This window comes from Xenopus laevis, chromosome 2L (genome assembly GCF_017654675.1).
Source record: "Xenopus laevis strain J_2021 chromosome 2L, Xenopus_laevis_v10.1, whole genome shotgun sequence".
Lineage (NCBI taxonomy): Eukaryota > Metazoa > Chordata > Amphibia > Anura > Pipidae > Xenopus > Xenopus laevis.
In genome coordinates, this window is record NC_054373.1 from 144429888 (window position 1) to 144451547 (window position 21660).

Here is a 21660-nt window from a genome sequence, read left to right on the forward strand (position 1 = left end):
CTGCAAAGAGTAAAGAGGAGAAACATATTAATTTATGGTGTTAAAGGCTCTTATTAACTACCATGGGAAATAATTTGTGAATTTCCTTGAGAAAAACAAAAAGGTGATGACACCTTTTTAAAATGTTCAACATAACCATGAACCAATATATAAATGAAAATGAATGCCCTTGCCAACCAGTTACATTTAACTAGAAAATCATGAAAAGCATGAATCAGTAGGATCATCAGGATAAGCTTACCGCTTTCCCAGTTGGGTCCGGGTGCTCATGCCCCAGACCTTCAGCATAGGGGAGTAGTTCAATAACAGGCAGGCACCACTCTGGAACACCCATCAAACAAATAGTAGAATCCAAGAGCCAAAGTTTAAATATAAATTTAAATATTATTTTACATTATATCTAAAAGATAAAGTCTGAAGACAAGTGGGTAAACCTAGGTTTACCCACTTGTCTTTAGGCTTTATCTTTTAGACATAATGTAAAATAAAGAAACATTTTATTTTTATATTTAAACTTTGACTCTTAGATTCTACTATTTGTTTGATGGCTGTTCCGGAGTTGTGCCTGCCTGTTATTGAATTGCTGTGAATTACGCCCTTCCCTAACAGGTTGTTTACAAAAATGTTAAAATTTCAGACAAGCATGGGAATAAACTTCAGCCATGGCAGTGTTTTATAGGTCGGAGGACAGCAAGGAAAGAACCGAGGCATTGGTTTACCAGCAGAGCTTTGTTGTTGTTTGAGCATGTCTTATGCACGTGCAACGTAACAGAAAGGAAACTAACTCACACAGCACTTATAGTGCAGACACTAATGTCTAAATGTCTGGCAGTGGCAGTGTAGCCACTTCAGGAGTTAGTTTACTATAAATATAGCATCTGTTTGGGGCTGCAGAAATTATTCACACAGCTACAGAGATTCTACCTCAAGCCTTGGCTGCATATTATGCACTGCTACCATTATCTAATAACTACAGTTGAAAGAGATTGTCTGAATGTGCTACCTCAAAAGCTTGATTCCAGCACGGATTTAGGTTATTGTCCACAACGCGGGTGCGTACTTTTTTCCCTCCACTGGAAATCACGGTATAGGGGTCAGACTTGCCCTTAACCAAACCTCCCATTAGGTTATCTTTGGCGATCAAGTTTTCTGCTTCAAGTATGAAGATTCGAAGCAGGTTCTGCAAATAAAAGGAGTTTAAGAGAAAAAAAAAAAACACAGAGCAAATATCCATATCCCTTTTAAACCCTCTACCAGTGAACCACACCAAATGAATGTGAGAACTTAAAGCTTACTATTGCTTTCTTTTAGTGCAAAGGGCAGCTGTATGCATCTTATGTTATGGCCCCCCAATTCATTGTTTTCACCTTCAAGAAAAGATGTGGTGGGTGGGGATCAGGAGCCTGAACTTTTAATAAATACAAAACAATAGAGCAACTTTGTACACTGACAACAATCGGGAGAAGAAATTTAGTGCTCAATTGAATTGATGTATACAGATGCTTTACTTTGTGTCCCAAAAATAAGCTTAGAATGGTAAACTCTTGGGGGGTTGTGTAATAAATGGCACTAAGTTTGCCCTTGAGCAGTAACCCCTAGCAACCAATCAGCAGGTACAATTTACTGGTCATCTGTATAAAACTAAACATCTTATAGGTTGCAATGGGTTACTGCTCCTGGGCAAACTTAGTGCATTTTATTACATATGGGGGTTGATGTCATTCTTGAACTGCCATGCTGATCATTATGGACTTACCCACGGTCTAAAACTGCACAGTAGTAGCGTACTCCATTAGCATAACCCAACTGATATGCTTACTTTCCCCTTGCATACAGAAACACATAGAAATGACAAATAATACAATAAGGTGCATTTGTGAATTTATTTATATGCCATATTTAAGATGATTCTGATTTGTAGAAGTGGGGTAAAATTATTTTTCTCTTATTTTCATTTTCCCAGAAGAAGGAATGCAACGGGCAAGATATTGAACACAAACTTTGTTTTGCAGATTCTTGGCAAAGCTTTTGCCCTTTGCAAGCCTCCTCTGTCTCAAAGCACATTCTGGAGAAAACAGTCGATTCAACTTGAGTTAAAAAAAAGCACAAGGGTATGATCTATGAACTGTAGAAAAATTATATTTAATCATACTACAAAATGCCCTCTTGCATAAGAAAAATGTAGTACAGTATCTAGATTTCCTATAACATTGTATTAACAAATTCATTACTGAGAGCTACCGAATACGGAGAAAGCACCACAGCCATAATTTGTGGCTTCAACTACATACCAATAAATCCTACAAATACCATTTCATACATTGCACCCACGTGTATATCTAGGGCACGTAGATATGGACACTTTTTAGCTCAAGCAACCCCGACAAAATAAAGACAAAAAAAAACCCCAACAGGATGAGATGATATTACTTCTGTAGCAAACTTCTCAGGAATTGTAGTATGACTTGGTCTTGGGGGATTATCCACGCTAGATCCAGCTTCATCGGCAATTATGCTCTCCGGATCTGCAGTCATAAGGGTGCTTACTGGGTCAAGATACAGTATCTGCATGCAAGAGAAAACAGCATGAGCTGTATTATTTGCATAATACTGGTAAACTGATTAACATTTATTGTGTAAAAGGGATACATGAATGCCTGGTGACTTTTTTTTCTTCTAGCTGAAATAAGCCTTCTTCTGTGGCATGGGCTCAGGGAATATTCTTTTTTGGAGCATATTTTTGCCTATTGTTTAACTAAAGAAATATCTTTGATTTTGCTATTTCTTGCACTAAACAGGATACAGATTGACTTTCCAATTTCCTGTGCTTCTTCACAAGCAACAGTGTTAGGAGGAGACAGTAGTCAAACAAACTACAAAGTCCACTAATAAGTCTGTCCAGTTTTCAGACATTTAAAAAACTAGATAATCTTTCCAGAACTGGGCAGGGCCTACCAAAAAAAACCAGACAGGTGATCAACCTGAACTATATACATATATACAAATCTGAATCGCTAAAATATGAAAAATGCTACGGAGATTGAGTAAACAATGATATGGTATGATAATAAATGCAGGTTATTATGTGATAACCTGTGGTTTTAATAAACAGCATAGGAAGATTGGTTACAATAACTGACAATTCACCATGCTAAAAACAGGACATTCATTTGCAAAATATAATTTTTCTGCTGAATATAAAGTCTGAATTATTTGTAAATTGTTTGAGTTTATTACAAGTTTACCCGCATGACTAATTTCATGTAGATTCGACTTCTAGATCCAGAGTTCTCCAGCTGAAACCACTGGTCTAATGTAAGATTATCTGCAGACAGGAGGCGGGACAGAGGTACTGACAAAGAGCCCAGACTGTGCTGACGGTCATCATCCTTTACCTGGAGAGAAGAGATAGAAACACGTCTGTGAGTATGTGCTACATATATGGCATCCAGAACAGAAGAAAAGAGTTAAGAAAAATGATTACAGCACCCTTACTTCAATATTAAGGTCTTGAATGTTTGGATCACGTAAGAAGAAGCGGAATGGTTCTTCCCAAACAGGAGAGCTACTGCTGGGCACAGTCTGTATGGAGCAATATAAAATATTACTAACTATACACTGAATGCTGCACCTTAAGGTGAAAAAAACCTAACTATATTGGATGTAATGTGTGTTCTATTGGTCAGATTTTGATATAAAATATAAACAGATGGCTAAAGAGAATGAAACATGGAAACTAGCGATGTGTGGTGCATAAATACTGTATATTTGACCAGCACCTGACGCTAACCCACAGTAACCTAACCCAACACAGCCTGACAGTTTATATACCAGCACCAGCCCTTCTCAGACATCATCGGAGGGTAGGGCAAGTGCTACCCAGTCACTTGTAGAGCTTGCCATGGGGGACATGGGAGAATATATAAAAGCTCCCTGCATATAGTGTCAAAACTGAAATCAAACTTAGGATCCTGTAGCTAAAAGGCACAAGTGCTGCTTACTGAACCATTATTGGACATTATTAAACTGTAGGATACTAATGAAAGGTGATAAAGAAGATTTTGAAAGACTTACAAGAAGACAAATAGTTATTGGTTACTACTATTGGCTTGGCTATCAATTGGCTGCTTACTGAGAATCACCAAAATGTTATTGGTGACTTATGTCATTATATAGTTCCTTTAACAGCATGTGGCAAACCAAAATGCCCAACAAAATGGTCTGTAACGGGTAAGAAAAGCTAGATTGCAAATAAAACATTTCTTTCAGACATTTCTAGTCTCATAACCCTGTAGAACCCATGAACCTGAACTGGACTGACCATTCCTCTCTCGGTCTTTCTTTTCATTTCATTTTCATTTGACAAAAATGTTAGTACACTTAATGGTTAGTACACTTGCTAAATATCATAGTAACAGCTGAGGAGGCTAGCACAGGAGTATGAGACAGCACTCTCCTAACAGAAGTCAACGTGTTAACCGTATGCATACAATAATAAGTAAAATATTTCTTTCGGTACTACAGATTAATAAAGGCTGAAATATAAACATACGACAACGAAACATAGAAATTAGTGATGTTTGACCCACACCCGACCCTAACCTGCAGTAACTTAACCAGACTCGCCCAAGTTATATGCGATAAATAAAAGCTGAAATAAAACTGTTTCTAAGCTATTAATTTTAAATGACCTCTTACCAGTGTCGGACTGGGACACCAGGGGCCCACCAAAAAACCTTGGACCAGGGGCCCACAAAAAGTTTTTAGACCAGGGGCCCACTCTCAGTACTATTTTCTTCCTCTCCTCACTCAACCTCTATTCACCTAGTCTCTTTTCTTTACATACTATAATCTATTATGCTACCTATTTAGCCACTTTGTTGACCATGAAATAAGCCAAAAGTTTAGCAGCCTGAGGGCCCACTGACATCTGGGCCCACCGGGAGTTTTCCTGGTATCCCGGTAGGCCAGTCTGACACTGCCTCACACAGAAATAAAGCAGATGCCCTATCTGACTGATAAGAGCGAAGGTGTAAAAATTTGACTTTGAACATCTTTAGCATAGGTGTATGTAAACTTTAGGAGTCAACTGTATATGAACAGTCAAATTTCATTAAAGTTACTTTTCTAGGCTAAGAAAAACATGACCAACGACCACATGAAAACATGGCGTTTGGCACCATTAGCTGCATCTAAGGCCAATTTTCAAAAATACGACAGTAATGTTAAGATCATATGTGCAACTGCCCTATTGTCAGTTACCTTGCTCTCCTTTTTCACGTCCTGAATGGACAGTAGCACCATTGGGCTTGGTTCCTTGACATTCTTCTTAAGCTAAAACGATATATAAACATTATAAACTTTGATTTTAGCCAAGTATTAAACAAATTAGGTTAAAATGGGAGAGTTACAAATTAGTGAGTATTAATGCATTAATACACAAATCCATTTAATATACTGGAAAGAAGTAGCAAACTGTGATGTAACTCATTTTACATACAGGATAACAAACACACTCAGTCAAGTGCTATCTCCCAATACTGGATTAACTATATGTTCTGTAGAGGAGAAGCAACATGCCCTTTTGCTATATCTTTCACACAAGACCCAATGGATATGAACAGCCTGAAAAAAGCAGTATTCCCAAAATACAGTCTCTGTGTAGCTATTTAACAGGCCAGCCAAATAAGACACAAGGGGTATGTTTATCAAAAGTTAAAAGTTAGAGATTGCTACAGGCCTCTTTCCATTTATTACTATGGGATTTTTTAAAAAGTATTTATCAATGGGTGAAAGTGATAAATAAGCTTTCCAAAATCCCATAGAAATGAATCGAGAAAGGCGGAATTTCACTCTAGAGGACTGTGGCGATCTCTAACTTCACTTTTTTGATAAATATACCCCTAAGGACTCATCTAAAATTACTTGTATTTGTATGTATGGCAGAGAATCAACCCAAATGCAGTGCCCCAATTGATACATATTTTAGCACAATACATTTATTGAAAAGACTAGTGTTGCACTGAGTGAGAAGTGCTGATTAAGAGAGGGGGCAGAGCTTCTGAAAAGCAGACAGGTTGTTTGTTATTGTGTCTAGAGACTTCTTCAATGACTCATATGGGAATGGCGGTGTAATTAGAGCAAATGGCAACTACTCAGTATTGTCAAGCATGCTTTTACTAATTACTAAATCAATTAATAATTAATTAATAAGAGGTGCAGTGACATTTTATTAATTAATGACTGGATGATTGAATTACTGGTCACCTGTTTAATAGCAACTATCTTATTTGCTGCTGGGGGAACTGTAACTGGGCAAATGTAGTGCCTTTTATAACATACAGGGGGTAAATGTTTTAATCATTTTGCAACTGATGACACATATATATATATATATATATATATATATATATATATATATATATATATATATATATATATATATATATATATATATATATATATATATATATATCCCTCTGCCGCTCCTAGGAGACCGCTCAGCCTCCCCTCCTGTAACAGCTCCTATCCTTCTTCAGGGGTGCTCGGTCCGCAGCGTCCCCACCGCTTGATATAAACTATGCCAAAGGAAATGGACGGCACTCCACTTGAAGAGGAAAAGGTACTTTATTGCAAGCTAAAAATAGGGATCAAAAGGCCCTACGCGTTTCGGGATACAATCCCTTAATCATAGGCTATGATTAAGGGATTGTATCCCGAAACGCGTAGGGCCTTTTGATCCCTATTTTTAGCTTGCAATAAAGTACCTTTTCCTCTTCAAGTGGAGTGCCGTCCATTTCCTTTGGCATAGTTTATATATATATATATATATATATATATATATATATATATATATATATATATATATATATATATATATATATATATATATATATATATATATATACACATACACACAGTTGTTTTGAGTTAAACAGCATTTATCATTATTATTCTTAGCTTCATACCGCCTTATCAAATAAGCCTCCATTTCAGTGTATTTCATTAACACCTCATAAGGAATTTTTGTTTTGCTTTATACATCCATCTATATAAATTAACCTTGTGGGCTTTCTTATGATTCTAACACTGTATTTTAATAAACATCCTACTTACAGGAAGGTCCTGTGCCCGGTCTAGATAAACGATCAGGATTGCTGCAGAGGGTTCTTCTTGTGTTTTAGCAGTTATCGCTTGGTTGATCTCCAATATCTGATGTAAAGCAGACAAACAGTCAGAAAAGTCATTTTCAGACAAACTATAGGGCCGTCAGATCATTGACAATGATCCAAAACAACCTGGGAGGCTTCACTCTCCATTGCCACATGTCTAAGCTGAAAATGCAGAGCGGCACAGCAGGGTTGGCAGCCACCAGGTCTGGCCACGTTGCATCTGATGTCCAGCCTCCCCTCATTGATTGCCAACATGGAACATGCACCTCAAATCAAGGCCTGCTGAACTGCACATGCTCCTTCTGGCAATCAACTCCTGGGAGAGCCTGCACATCCGACATGACGCAACCAGACATAATGGCGCCAACTCAGCTGTACTACCTTGCATTTTCCGCTTGAAGGAGAAACAAACCACTTATTAAAAAGACCCCTACCCCCACCCCACATAGACCCCCCTCTCTCCTACCCCCCCCCAGCCTAGCTGCTACAACGGGCAAATGCCTCTAACATTTTACTTATCCCTCGGTGCAGATTTAGGGATCAGAGTTCATGGCAGTCATCTTCCGGGACAACTGCGCATTCACCGAAATGGTCAGAAATTGCAGAAGCGCTGGAAGAAGACACGAAGACCCGGAAGATGGAACGTGAACTCCAAACCCTGAATCTGCACCAAGGGGTAAGTAAAAAGTTAGGGGCATTTGCCAGGGGTAGCAGCTAGGCTGGGGGGGAGGAGGGGGGGTCTATGTGGGGTAGGTTTTTTTTAATAAGGGGTTTGTTTCTCCTTTAATGAGATACCGACACCAGAAACAAAATACTTTTTTCCATAATATTGTCTTAACATAGTATTTATAATTTTGCCATAAAAATATTTGCCCAATGCTTTTACATTACCTATCTTATCCCCCATGTTCCTTTAAGAGGGGGCTGCCATATTTGTGCAGCAGTAGTCCATTAGCATTAGAATCTCTAACGGACAGGCTGAGAAGGGACAGTCAGGTTGGCAAAACAATCAGGTTTAGGAACTTCAAGTAACAATTGCAAAAGCAGCCCTATCCACAATTAATGATTAGCATAACTTAGAGGTACATTTTAATGTAAATTAATATTTATAAGAGTAATTTTTAAGTATCAGTATCACTTATAGAAGGGGGCAGCTGCGGAGGGGGTCCCTTTATGAGGCACTTAAAAAAAAAAAAAAAGATAACAGGGGTTTTGTCCTTCTATGACCCATAGGTTTCTGGCTGCACTGGGGTACCCGAGCTCTGCAATGCAGATGCTTAGAAAGATGTGGCACAATCCATAACCTTTAAGAAAAAATACAGAACTGCTTGGATCATTTTCCCCGTTAAAGAGAGCTGATCTGAACTGCATGTGCAGCTTCTCTGTAAGTGAGGACACACACCAACTTCTGTGTGAACGGTAACTTGGTTGCTTTATAGGGTTGTCACCTGGCCAGTATTTTACCGGCACGGCCAGTAAAAATTATGCTTGATGCCAATGTTATTAATAGGAAAAAACGGCAAGAATATAGGAAAGCCAGTTTTTGTTTCCAGAAAAGGTGGCAACCCTATTGCTTTATAGAGCTCAGCATAACACTTCAGCATAACATGTCTGCAACAGGAACTTTTCAGGGAGAGAAAACGCAGGAAGAAGAAAATCACACAGGGTTATTGGTCAAACATGATCACATTGCTAAGCAACAATAGACCCTCCCTGCATTAAGTAACATGTACTGGAACAACCTCTGTCTGTTGTTTTCCAACATAAACAGCCAGTAGTCCTAAAAAAATAGAAAGGGTTCTGTATGCATTAAACATACCATGCACTCTAAGCCCAAAGCCATGATCTCAGTATTGCTTCAAGACTGGGAATATATGTGACCACAGCAGCATTTTGTAGGAGTAAAAAGCAATATTGGTGTCATAAAAGATTTACTTTTAATCAGATACATCTTTATTTAACATATTAATATAAATCTGTTACTGGTTCAGCTAAAACTCCTCCTTAAATGAAGTGAATCTTTAAACAGACCCACAAAGTTGGAGAAACCCCATTCATTACTACAGGTATGGGAAATGCTCAGGACCTGAGGTTTTCTGGATACAGAATCTGTAATTTTGATCTCCATAGTTTAAATCTACCAGAACATTATTTAAACATTAAACAAACCCATTATGATTGCTTTCCCACCAATAAAGATTAATTATATCCTAGTTGGGGTCAATTTCAAGTACTGTTTCATTATTACAAAATGTTGAATTATTTGAATAAAATGGAGTCTATGGGAGATGGCCCTCCTGTAATTCAATGTTTTCTGGATAACTAGTTTCCGGATAACATATCCTAAACCTGCCTTGTAACCCATTATACACAATGTAGTTTAATACCTTTTTAAGTTGTGAAGCATTAGACATAAGTGTGAGCCATTCCAGTCTGAGGTGTAGTTTCCCTGATTTTGTATCGCTTAAGGTGAACCACTAGAAAAAAAGAAAGTCAGTCTAATTACGTTTTGCATTTTTGCATGGCCTTCACTTCCCAAATACACTTAAAGGCACAAACCTTGTCCAGAGAACCATGTTGCTTCACCTCACCCAGATCTAACTTCATTCTTAAAAAAAAAAAAAAATATGTTGCTTCTAAAATACAAAGTACAAATCTTTTCCATATAAATGGAGCAGTTGGCCACTTTTTCTCTACAGTAAAATGGACAACATTGAATTTCAACACCTATTTTCAGTTTACAGGGTACTAAAGAAACTAAAACTTTGTTTGGTTTGACAACGAGAACAATGAGGCATTTCTAACCTGCCCAAAAAGTCATCCTGGTCAGGATCCTTGTCAAAAAGTTCCACTTCTAGCTCTTGCCCAGGAACCTCATGCACAATTACCTAAAATGGAATTAAAGAAAAAAGCAACATTACAATGATACCTACATAAACACATATGTGTACATACAGAGATGCACCTATACCAAAACCTGTACAGTTATACTGAATATTATTATTATTATTATTAACATGTATTTATATAGCGCCAACATATTGCGTAGCACTGTAAAGTAAATGTGATTATACAACTACATCACATGAATTACATATATAGAATATATGGAGTAACAAACATCACAATCAATACAGGTACAAAGAGGTGAGGAAGGCCCTATGCATAGGCATACAATCTAAAGGGAAGGGAGTAATACACAAGGTGTGGGAGTGGGCAAGATCGAAGTAAGTGGGTGAGAAATGTGGTGTTGTATGTGGTGTTGCGTTTGGTAGTTAAGCAGAGTGAGGGTAGGCTTCTCGAAAGAAGTGCGTTTTCAGAGATTTTTTGAAAGCAGAAAGGTTGGGAGAAAGTCGGACAGATCGTGGGAGAGCGTTCCAGAGGAGGGGTGCAGCCCTTCCAAAGTCTTGAATGCGAGCATGTGAGGAGGTAATGAGAGAAGAGTTGAGTAGCAGGTCAGTAGAGGAGCGTAGTAAGCGAGTGGGTGAGTATATAGAGATGAGTTCAGAGATGTAGGGTGGAGCAGAGTTGTGAAGTGCTTTGAAAGTCAGTGTCATTAATTTGAATTTGATTCTGAAATGTAACGGAAGCCAGTGCAGGGATTGACAGAATGGCGAGGCAGAGGAGGAGCGGTTGCTGAGGTGTATGAGCCTCGCAGCAGTGTTCATTATGGACTGGAGAGGTGACAGTCTCTGGAGGGGGAGGCCAATTAAAAGAGAGTTACAGTAGTCTAGACGCGATATGATGAGAGAGTGAATAAGAATTTTGGCAGCGTCTTGGGTGATAAATGATCGTATTTTGGATATGTTCCTTAGGTGGAAGTGACATGATTTAATAACTGACTGGATATGAGGAGTGAATGACAGGGCAGAATCTAGGATAACCCCAAGGCACCGGGGTTGGGGAGAGGGGGTGATAGTGGAATTGTTAACTATGATGGATACTTCGGGGATGCTACTGGTGTTAGTTGGAGGAAAGACAACCATTTCAGTTTTAGAGAGGTTTAATTTAAGGTAGCGTTGCGACATCCAGGTAGAGATAGCGGACAGGCAGGAGGAGACGCGAGTTAGGAGTTCTGGGTTGAGATCAGGAGATGAGAGATAGATCTGAGTATCGTCAGCATAGAGGTGGTAGTGGAAACCATATGAATTTATTAATTTGCCAAGGGAGGAAGTATAGAGGGAGAATAGTAATGGTCCCAGGACAGAGCCTTGAGGAACTCCAACAGAAAGAGGTAGGGGAGACGATGATACTCCATTGTAGGAGACACTGAAGGAACAATTGGTGATGTAAGAAGAGAACCAGGACAGGGCTGTGTCACGAAGGCCAAGCGACTGGAGGGACTGGAGGAGGAGAGGGTGATCTACAGTGTCAAATGCGGCTGAGAGGTCAAGCAGTATTAGTAGTGAGAAATGATTGTTGGCTTTAGCGGTTAAAAGGTCGTTAGTCGAGTCAGGGCAGTTTCAGTGGAGTGTTGTGGCTTAAAACCAGATTGTAGGGGGTCCAGCAGGTTATTGTCAGAGAGGAATGAGCTAAGTCGGTTGTAGACTAGGCGCTCAAGTAGTTTAGAGATGAAAGGTAGCAGAGAGATAGGTCGGAGGTTGTCAAGATTGGAGGGATCAAGAGAGGGTTTTTTCAGAATGGGGGTGACCAGAGCATGTTTTAGTTGAGAAGGAAACAGTCCAGTTGAGAGCGAAAGATTAAATAGGTGAGTTAAGGCTTTGATTAGACAAGGATTGGTATTGCGGAGAAGTTTTGAGGGAATTGGATCAAGCGGGCAGGTGGTAAGGTGAGAAGAGGCCAGAAGCTTTGAGACTTCCTCATCAGTGACAGGGGTGAAGGAGCACAGGAGAGACTGGGCAGTGTGGAGGGAGGGTGGTGGAAGTCTAGGGGGGTTGAGTAGTGTAATGTCCCTTCTGATAGTGTCAATTTTGTTTTTGAAGTGCTCAGCAATATCTTGAGCAGAGACAGATGTGCATGGAGGGGGTGGAGAAGGGGAAAGGAGAGTGTTAAAGGTGGAGAAAAGTTGTGCTGTTTTTTTAGAAAGGGAGTTAATGAGTGAAGTAAAGTATGTTTGTTTGGCTTGGAAGAGGCTGGTGTTAAAAGAGCGCAGGGCGGATTTGTAGCTCCAAAAGTCTGATTCTGAACGGGATTTGCGCCAGCGACGCTCAAGTGCACGTGAGTGTCTTTGGAACACTTTTGTATGAGCAGTATGCCAAGGTTGAAGTGGTTTGGGTCGAGAACGTTTAGTTTTTATAGGAGCAAGCTCATTTAGGGCAGTGGTGAGAGTACTATAGTAGACAGAGGTAGCCACATTAGGACATGAGATGGCTGAGATATTAGAGTGAAGAGAGTCAAAGGAAGAAGAGAGATGTGACACGTCTACAGCTTGCAAGTCACGGTAAGTACGTGTTTGGGGAATAGCAGGGGGTGAGGAGGGAGTTAGTGAGAGTTGAAATGTGAGCATATTGTGATCAGAGAGGGGAAATGGGGAGTTAGTAAAATTGGAGGTTGAACAGAGTCTGGTAAATATGAGATCCAGAGCATTACCATTGGAGTGAGAGGGGGAGTCTGAGCACAAAGATAAGCCTAGGGAGAAGGTTAGAAATAGAAATACGTATACTACGAATCATAGATGGGTGAGTCCATCAAGACAGGAGTCTTACTATAATACATTTAAAAACTAAGCAAGAGTTCCTAACGTAACTAATAGCATAGAGTGAGTTAGCAACTATTGTTGCCAAACAATTGTAGATGGTAATCATTTAAATTTGCAACATTGTTATGAAACAAGTGGGTTAGATAGGCTGGTTCAGCATTTTCTCTTTATCTTTACAGGTTAGGCCGAATGGAGCAATTCCCTGTATTTTAAGCTGTTTATAAATTTTTTTATTGACACCACGTTTTATTGTATTATTCACACTTTTGGCACTAATGCACTTATATACGGATTTGGACATTTTTGAATTATCCAAAAAAGGAGAATCAAGTAAATATCATTTTATCAATTGGGCTGAATGGCTGTTATATTTAAATATATTTAAATATAAGAAATATTTATTCACCGTTTTTTCTGTTTACACTAAATGTTAACTATGTTAGAATAGTTTTTAACTTATCACGGTTTTTATGAATGAAAAATTTTTATTGCGTTAAGCAGCATTGGTTGTATTCAGATGTCACATGACTAGGGTTAACACAAGGGTTAAATGAAGTAACAACCCACAGAAGGTGTGATTGGTCACATAGGATTTAAATGTTGGATGTTTTGTTTGTTCCTATACACTTGATAAAGGGCTTGTCCCGAAACATGTTGTACACTCCCCAATAAACGGATTTTTTGCAGTTTGACTGCCGCTTCGGATCTGTTCCACATCCATACTACAGTTCTACGTATACTAATACACATACCTCATACATCTCATTCCAGACAGGATTCAAGTTCTCATTAATGACCTGACTGTTAAAAACCTGTGTCCCTACGCGCACTATGGCATATGGATCTGATTTTCCAGCGAATAGTCCTTTCAGTTGGAGATCCTTGGCACTCAGGTCCCGAGCTTCCAAAAGATGAATACGGACAATGCCCTGAAAAGTTCAGATGGAAAGCGTATGGCCATGGTGACTGATTGGATTAAATAAATAAAAATGTGAACAGCGGAGACAGGAAAAAAACAAATAAAAGAAAGAAGAAGAAATGGGGATTAATGAAAAACTGTTAAGATAGAAATAGGATAAATAAAACAAATGAAAAAGGGAAAGAGAGTGAGGAGTAGAACATATTGGAGGTAATACCCCAGTGCCAATCCAATCAGTAGGCTTTCAAACTGGGAGAAAATATCCTATGCACACAATGATGACGACAAAATAAGTAGCAGGAGAGTGCTGCCTCCCCTTTACACAAGGGTTGACTATTAGGCCATATTAGGTCAAGGAGAACAACCAAAATAATGAATTTTTATCCTATAGAGATGTCAATCCTGTGTAAAATGATTGTCAAAACCATCCCTCATGTGGCCCATACATATAGATATGGCTCTTTTTCCCCAACTTTTGCTTTATTGTAGGCCAGCTTCAGATGAAGAAATGTGTGTGTCACAGAAATGTAGGACAAATGTAAAAAAAAAAAAATGAGGCACAGTGGGGAAGTAGGAAAATCAAAGATATAGAAAAAATGAATGAATTAGCAAATTAATTACAAGTACAAAGCCAAAAATTACTGTAATATGTACAGAGGAGAGCTTTACCCTGGGTAGTGGGGAGCGTAGTTCTGCCACATGAAGATTACTGGTTAAAGGGATGGCAAGACGATTTGGTAGAACCAAGAAGCCAGAGATAATATCCATAACCATTGTGTCAGACATCACACTTTAGAAGATCAGATGTAGGAAGGATGTTGGTAGCCAAAGGAAAAAGAAAAGGGAAACAAAAAAGAAATATTCAGCATCATAACACAAAAAAACACAAGGTCAAATTAGGGGAAAATAAAATACATGAGAATAAATCCATGGTCACTAATTTTGTCATTAAGTATAGTTAAAATATCTGAAAGGGAGGGAGAATACATTAAAAAAACAAAACTGGAAAATAAACGTAAGGCTACAAGCAAGGTGAAATGGCTACTTACTTAAGTCCCGGGATGTCCAGCAGATTTGTAAGTCCAGTCCAATTGATGTCTAGGACCTGTTAACATATTCAGACATTGGGATGCTTTATGTCATGCATTAAAGAAGATTCCCTTTATCAGGGCCAACGATTTGTGAATTGATGGTGGTTATGGTGTTTATGGAAAAACTCAACCCATTTCAAACCAAGCTCTGTCAGCACAGCTTTGCACTGAGGGGCAAATTCACTAAGATGCAAAGTTGCGCCAGGCGCAACTTCGCCGAGCTTCGCTGCACTTCGCCGCTCTTCGCCAGGCGTAGTTTCGCCAGCGCTCCGCAAATTCACTAAAATCCGAAGTTGCGCTCAGGGGTACCGTAAGGTTGCGAAGTTGCGCTAGCGTTGATTCGCTATATAAAGCGAAGTTACGCTAGCGAAGGCTAATTTGCATACGGCGCGAAATTCTAATTTCAATGGAGGAACACGTATCTGCACTACAAATGCCTAGAAAAGCTTCAAATCAGCAAATAAAAATTTTATTTTGCCCTACACATGTGCCCACTGTCTAGGTAAGTTGCCATGAGTCAGGAAATGTAGGGGGGAGGAAGGGGAGCCCCAAAAAATTTTCGATCTTTTTCAGCCTATCAGCCATCATGTAGAAAACACGCCAGTGTTTTTTGGGACTTAGAAAAAAAATTGACTTTTTTTAAAACAATCCCTATCTACTCTATTGCGCTTCGCCACGTCTGAGGTGGCGAAGGAAGTCTAGCGTAAAAGGTAGCGTTCAGTACACTGCGCAAGTTAGTGAATTTGCGTAGTCTCGTCGCTAGCGAAAATTCGCCTGGCGTAAGGTTGCGAAGTAACACTAGCGAAACTACGCCAGCGTTCGTTAGTGAATTTGCGCAGTAGCGAAAATGCCAAACGCTAGCGAATTAACGCTAGCGTTCGGCGCTTCGCGCCTTAGTGAATTTGCCCCTAAGTGCCTGGCAAAATAATTCTACTAACCGAACATGAAGAAAAGCACAATGGGAACGCAAGCCCTACAATCTGTTTTTGTAAAGAACAGTTCTCAGGAACTAGGGCACCATTTATTATTCACCTACCGGTCGACGGATGAAGAATAATGTTATGGCTCCAATAATAGGAACGTCACCAATGAGTGGTTCCAGGATAACACGGAGCATCCCGTGCAGCTGTTAGAAAATACATTTTAATTATAATTTATAAAGAAGATAAGGAATGTTAAAGTATTACTAAAACACCAATAAACAGTGGACTTTGTACATTACATACCTGCATCCCCTTAATTCCAGCTTTGCAGAAATATTTCTTTACTTCTACATTTACTTCTATGTCACCAACATAACTGCAGAACAAAAAATGAATGTATTGTAGGAGGTATGGCAAACAAAGACTAGATGCATGCTAGAATGGGATGAGTGAGAGGAGATAACAGGAAAAAGAAAACACATATCAGGTGCAGGCTATAATGTCACAAGCAGTGAATTTACCTGAGGTGCAAATCCAGGATTATCTGCTTCTTGTCAAATTCTGTATGAACTTTCACTCCAGTCACTTTTGGAGCCTAGAGAACACATGGGAGTGCTATGAGTTTGGTAGGAGAACCCCAAGCAGGATGTCTCAGTGAGGGCAAGGACAATTCATAACTCTTCAACTGTTGCTATGATTGAGGTGGTTGCAATTCAATATAACTGGAGAACTACAAGCTTGCCATCTTTTCCGGTCAATGGCATTAACCCTATAAATCATAAACTGGTCATACAAACGGAGATCCACTCATTCGACAAGGTCATCAAACAAGCGTATCTCTCCCCGATATGCAGTGGGCAATATCAGGCTGATCCGATCGTTGGGCCCGATTGGATCTTAAGGAGAAGAAAACTGGCGGTCGGATTGTGGGCCACATCAACAAACTGATGCGGTCCTTGATCCGACGGGATTTTTAAGCCTGGCTGGTCGACTTTTGACCAGATATCGATTAAGGAAGCACGTCGGAGGGCCGACTTAATCTGTCGGCAGCTTATATCTGCTCATGTATGTGGGGCCTTTACTCACATACAGAAGATTTGTTAACAGTTTCATAAAAGCTTCCATTTTGAGTTTGTACACAAACTAGAGTCATTTCTGCTTTCTGCACTAGAATAGCAACATTTAAGTAAAAACACGTTACTACACTTGCCTTAGGTGCTAAAGCTTCTTGGCTTGGCTCTGAAGAGGGGTTCATTTATGAGTGACAATAACAGTGGTTCCAAGAGTGCAAACGAGTGCCATATTGTGATTGACATTGTGCACCAGCTGAATATGGGGAATGGTCATGTGACACAGCCTCTGAATCAGCGTTTATTTTAAATAAAATGTCTTCTTTCCCTTGCCATCTATCATCAAACCATGTGATGATGGCCACTGTAGTAATCCAAAGGGTTTACATTAGATATCTTACCTTCTCGCCAAGATTGATCTTTGTGAAGTAGAATGTTGATAGATGTGGATTGCTGGCACGGATTGTGGGTGCTATACTATCTGTGAGCAACTTCTCCAAATACTGTCCTATAAAAGGCCACATCTGTGCCACCATCTGATAGAAGAGTGCAGGAATCGTAATTTACTACACAGCATTACAAAGTGTACACAATTTCCCTTTTGCTTACATGCAGAACCATATTATAGGCAGCCTGATATGCCCATATCAACCCTACAAATATATGGCAGTTTGCATTATAGGGGATCCAAACATCCAAAACTGAAATACCGTAAATATAAATTTGCTTAGAATGCTCATTTGAGCACTTAAACAATTTTTATTCATTTTTGGTTTTGATGTTTTAATGTATATTTTTACAGCAGTATTTGTATACACAACGCTAAGCGTTCCCTGAGATATTAGCAGTTTTCAACTTCAGATCTTCTGCTTCTGTTGCTGGGGATTAACAGGCTCGGATTTGTGGAGAGGGCCCTGGCCTGGGGTGCCAAAATGTCAGGACCGGCATGCAGGCCAGCTACATTATAGGAGTACCCTGGCACTTGCGCGTGGGGGGGTTGGTGAAAGCAAAGGTAAGTGGGAGCTAGGACCTGGTGGCTTAGGGACACCGAAGAGGAAGATTCGGGCTTGGCGGTTAATTGATTGTACAGGCAGCATCTGTAATAAATACTACTCCGCTCAGTCCAATCATAGTGTGCTGTAAAGTGGGGCTGAAAACAGCTTTGCATAGTCTTCTAAGGATATTGCCACACATTGGCATTATATACCTGTCATAAATCTGCACTACCATGGGCAACTAATCGGAAAATCGCCAGTGGGAAAACATATGCGTCACTTTGTTTTCCTGAACTTGTGACACATTAGTTAGAGGAAGTCTATTAGGGCAGAGACACACGCTTCTATTTCGGGAGATTAATCGGCCAACAACAAATCGCTTCTTCTTCGGATCGACTAATCTCCCCTGAACTGCCTTCCTGACGGCTAGAATGTTATCGCTGGCAGGATGGCACTTCAAACGCTTCGTTTTCCTGAAGTCGCCTGAAGTTGCCTCACAAGGAAACTTCAGGCAAATTCGGAAATCCAAGTGCCATCCCGCCGGCGATTTCGATTCTAGCCAGCAGGAAGGCAGTTCGGGGAGATTAGTCGCCCGAAGAAGAAGCGATTTGTCGTTGGGCAGCTAATCTCACAAAATAGCAGCGTGTCTCTGTCTTTATGCATGGGGATTATATGTGCTCTGGTTTAGCTCAACGAATACTATAGATTCTTGTGTGTAAACAAAAAGGCGAAAAGCTTGTTCAGCATTGAACAAGGGGGTGGCCCTTTAACAGACAAAAGCTGCCAAAATCTCAAGACATAAAGCAATTACTATACATTTCAAAAGTGCTGTGAGCAATATTACAATAATTGGATTTTTGGGTTTAGATCTTTAAAATCCATAGAAAATACCTTCGACAAAGCAAACAGGGCAGTAGCGGATGCATTTTCGGCTAAAGGCAGCATCATTTACAGAATTATGTGTAGTGATGGAAATTTCTCTGTACCGTAACCCACTGACTCCCTTTTGCTGTGAGACTTCTGTAACAGCTGCATATCCACAAACAACTTAAAGTGACTGCACTACTGAATGCAGTTACAAATGCTTTTGTTTTGTGTCATGCTCTGCAGCAATGGTTCTCGGGGCACATCTTGACAAAGGGAGCAATGGGTGCTGTGTATCTTGCCAAAGTAAATAGAGGCATTGTTTTACCTTAACAACATATGTACATAATAAAAAACACAGTACATAATAAAGAACAAATAGTTCCATGAAAATGGCAGTGTCGGCAACTCTCTCATAGGGCCCTTTACTTGTCTCCTTTAGTACAATGTCACACACAGCGCTTTTCAGCCAGAATAAACAGCAGATCAGCTCTCTGCTTCCATTTACTTAAATATGAAAACAGGGAAGTGCTGGTCTAAGAGCTTTTCAGCGTATATAAGATGCTCTGGTGAATGGTTTCTGTGCTCACACCTGCACTTCGGGCACATTTTCCATTCAAGTGAAAGGGAGTCATGAGTAGAGATCGTGGCTGCTTTTCAGCTGCCCAAAATACACGGACTAAAAGATGTGTCCATGTGACACTGGACTTACATTTAATGTATTTTAAGAGAAATTTAAATGGAGACAAAAGGCAGCTTGGACACCAAACAAATAGTTTTTGAGGTAGTGAGACCAATGATTGTAGCAAGTCTTGTAACCCAGTGCTGGTAAACTGTTTAAAATCAAACACCCGTGCATTATTATACTTGGTGGACACTTATTTTATTCCAATATTACCCTTCACACCACAAAGGTTAAGAACAAACACAAAGCTAAGGTATTTATTTTATATACACACACACACACACATTTATTATTTCCCAACGCCAAAAGATCACAGTTAAAAAAGATAAAGTATGTAACACAAAAATGCAAGAATTTAATACTAGGCATATAATACAAGTCCATCTGAAAGTCATAGACACTGCTTTATCACAGTGAAACACTGGTCACAATTACGTAATATGCAGAGTGGATAAAACTATTTGTTTCCACTGTTTGGTTGCAAAGTCCTCTGTACATGTCACAATAAGGTACATGTACCTTATGACATTTGTCTTTGCATTTTTTCCCATGTAATGAGAAAGTGCTGAAATTCTGATATTAAAGGAATTGTGTGGTCTTATTACTTACAAAAGTTTTCAACGGATATCTGCTCATGTGTTGCATGATTTTTCCTATTAATGGTTTTCAGTAACCTTCAGTGTTTTGGGGACTAACATAGACATATCACAGATTTGCACCAAAAGCTGAGATTTACTGGGAGAAACAGCTAAACTGCACTTTACTGCAAACCAAGGTTGCAAAATGACTCATTTTAGGTTTCAATGTGGTTTAATCAATAAAACATGCTTTTGTTACTCACTAACCTTTTATAAATATATTATTGCTTCTGTTCAGAGATTTCTCAATGTCAGACAAACACACTTAGATAACATAGGATTATACACAATGCCCTGTGCACAAACAAACAATAAAAGAGATGGGTCCTTTACCTTGTTGAGGAATTCTGCCTTCTCCGTGTCAGGGAAAGAGACCTGGAGATTCAGAAAGACACAGAAGTAAACTTGCGTTTGCAATTGCATGTATTATTTGAGATAGATCTTAACATTCCAAACAACTGTAAATTGATAATGCCACTGCCTGGAAGGGAATTTAATATATTTAATACTTAAGTGTCAGGGCTAAGGCATATGTGGTATTCCAATTGCCTCAGTGCAACTTCAGTGCAAACTAGTCACATGACTCTTCTAGGCCTGTCTGCTTTTCATTCCAAAGAATGGCAGGCACTGACAGGGACAGGTGGCCGCAACTTGGACACATCACATGGACCGCCTGTTTCTGAGGTATAATGGGATATATTCAGGGAAGTTTCAGTGATTTTCAGTGGCAAAGGATAAAAATGAAAGGGGAACTCCACAAAAACATAACTTAAAGGAGAAGGAAAGGCTTGGTGCACTTGGGGGTGCCAAATGTTAGGCACCCCCAAGTGATTGTATTGGCTTACCTGAAACCCTGGGCCAGTGCTCCTATTAGCAGAAAACTAAAGCGGCCCCGGGTTATTTCAGTGAGCACCACGGAGTGATCCTCTTCCGTCTTCCTCTTTCCTTCGCGCGGCTGCGCATGCGCAGTAGAGCGAAAAGCCGAACTTTAACTAAAAAGTCGGCTATTTTAAAAAGTCGGCTGCGCATGCGTTTGCCTTGGGAAATTTGAAGAAAGAAGAAGACGGAAGTGGATCACTCCGTGTTCTCACTGGTATAACCCCGGGCCAGTGCTCCTATCAGCAGAAAACTGGACCGGGTTTCAGGTAAGTCAATATAATCACTTGGGGTGCCTAACATTTGGCACCCCGAAGTGCACCAAGCTTTTTTAAAAGTAAACATAATTTCAAGCAACTTTGCAATATACATAAAAAAAAAAATATGCATTTCATGATTTATTTAATGGTTTCTGACAGTTCCCTAAGCCTAACCCCCTGCTCTTCTGCTGATCTCTCTGACTTCTTTGCTGAGCTGGCTGACTACTGTTACTTTGTATCAACAGCCAGCTGTCCTTAGACTGCATCCTCCAAACCTCACAATTCCCTGCACATGTGATTTCAATAAGGAACAGAACATCATAGTGCAATGCATTGTGGGTTATGTAGTTCTTGCATGTTGTCTGTAAGAAGTTGTTACAATTTGTAACATCAATGTTTAGTCCCTCCTTTCCTACCAGGATAAATGATGCAGAAAGAGAAGAAATGTTAACCAACTGGATTGCAGCATAGAAAATGGAATTTATTCATACTTTCTGAAGAAACAGGT

General features: G+C 39.7%; 1 protein-coding gene across 2 annotated transcripts in view; it reads right to left on the reverse strand.

Annotated features, from left to right (window-relative positions):
- esyt1.L (extended synaptotagmin-like protein 1 L homeolog) overlaps positions 1 to 21660 on the reverse strand; it is a 54908-nt gene that overhangs the window by 14166 nt on the left and 19082 nt on the right. For both annotated transcript variants that reach the window (XM_041582500.1, XM_041582501.1), the window contains 17 exons: positions 20350 to 20391; positions 17236 to 17370; positions 16286 to 16359; positions 16068 to 16140; positions 15878 to 15967; positions 14800 to 14855; positions 14420 to 14540; positions 13584 to 13760; positions 9978 to 10060; positions 9732 to 9780; positions 9560 to 9649; positions 7117 to 7212; positions 5263 to 5334; positions 3496 to 3582; positions 3246 to 3395; positions 2431 to 2565; positions 1004 to 1180 (listed from right to left, as the gene is read on the reverse strand). In XM_041582500.1, the coding sequence (XP_041438434.1) occupies positions 1004 to 1180; positions 2431 to 2565; positions 3246 to 3395; positions 3496 to 3582; positions 5263 to 5334; positions 7117 to 7212; positions 9560 to 9649; positions 9732 to 9780; positions 9978 to 10060; positions 13584 to 13760; positions 14420 to 14540; positions 14800 to 14855; positions 15878 to 15967; positions 16068 to 16140; positions 16286 to 16359; positions 17236 to 17370; positions 20350 to 20391 (1707 nt within the window). The remainder of the gene's footprint in view (positions 1 to 1003; positions 1181 to 2430; positions 2566 to 3245; positions 3396 to 3495; positions 3583 to 5262; positions 5335 to 7116; positions 7213 to 9559; positions 9650 to 9731; positions 9781 to 9977; positions 10061 to 13583; positions 13761 to 14419; positions 14541 to 14799; positions 14856 to 15877; positions 15968 to 16067; positions 16141 to 16285; positions 16360 to 17235; positions 17371 to 20349; positions 20392 to 21660) is intronic.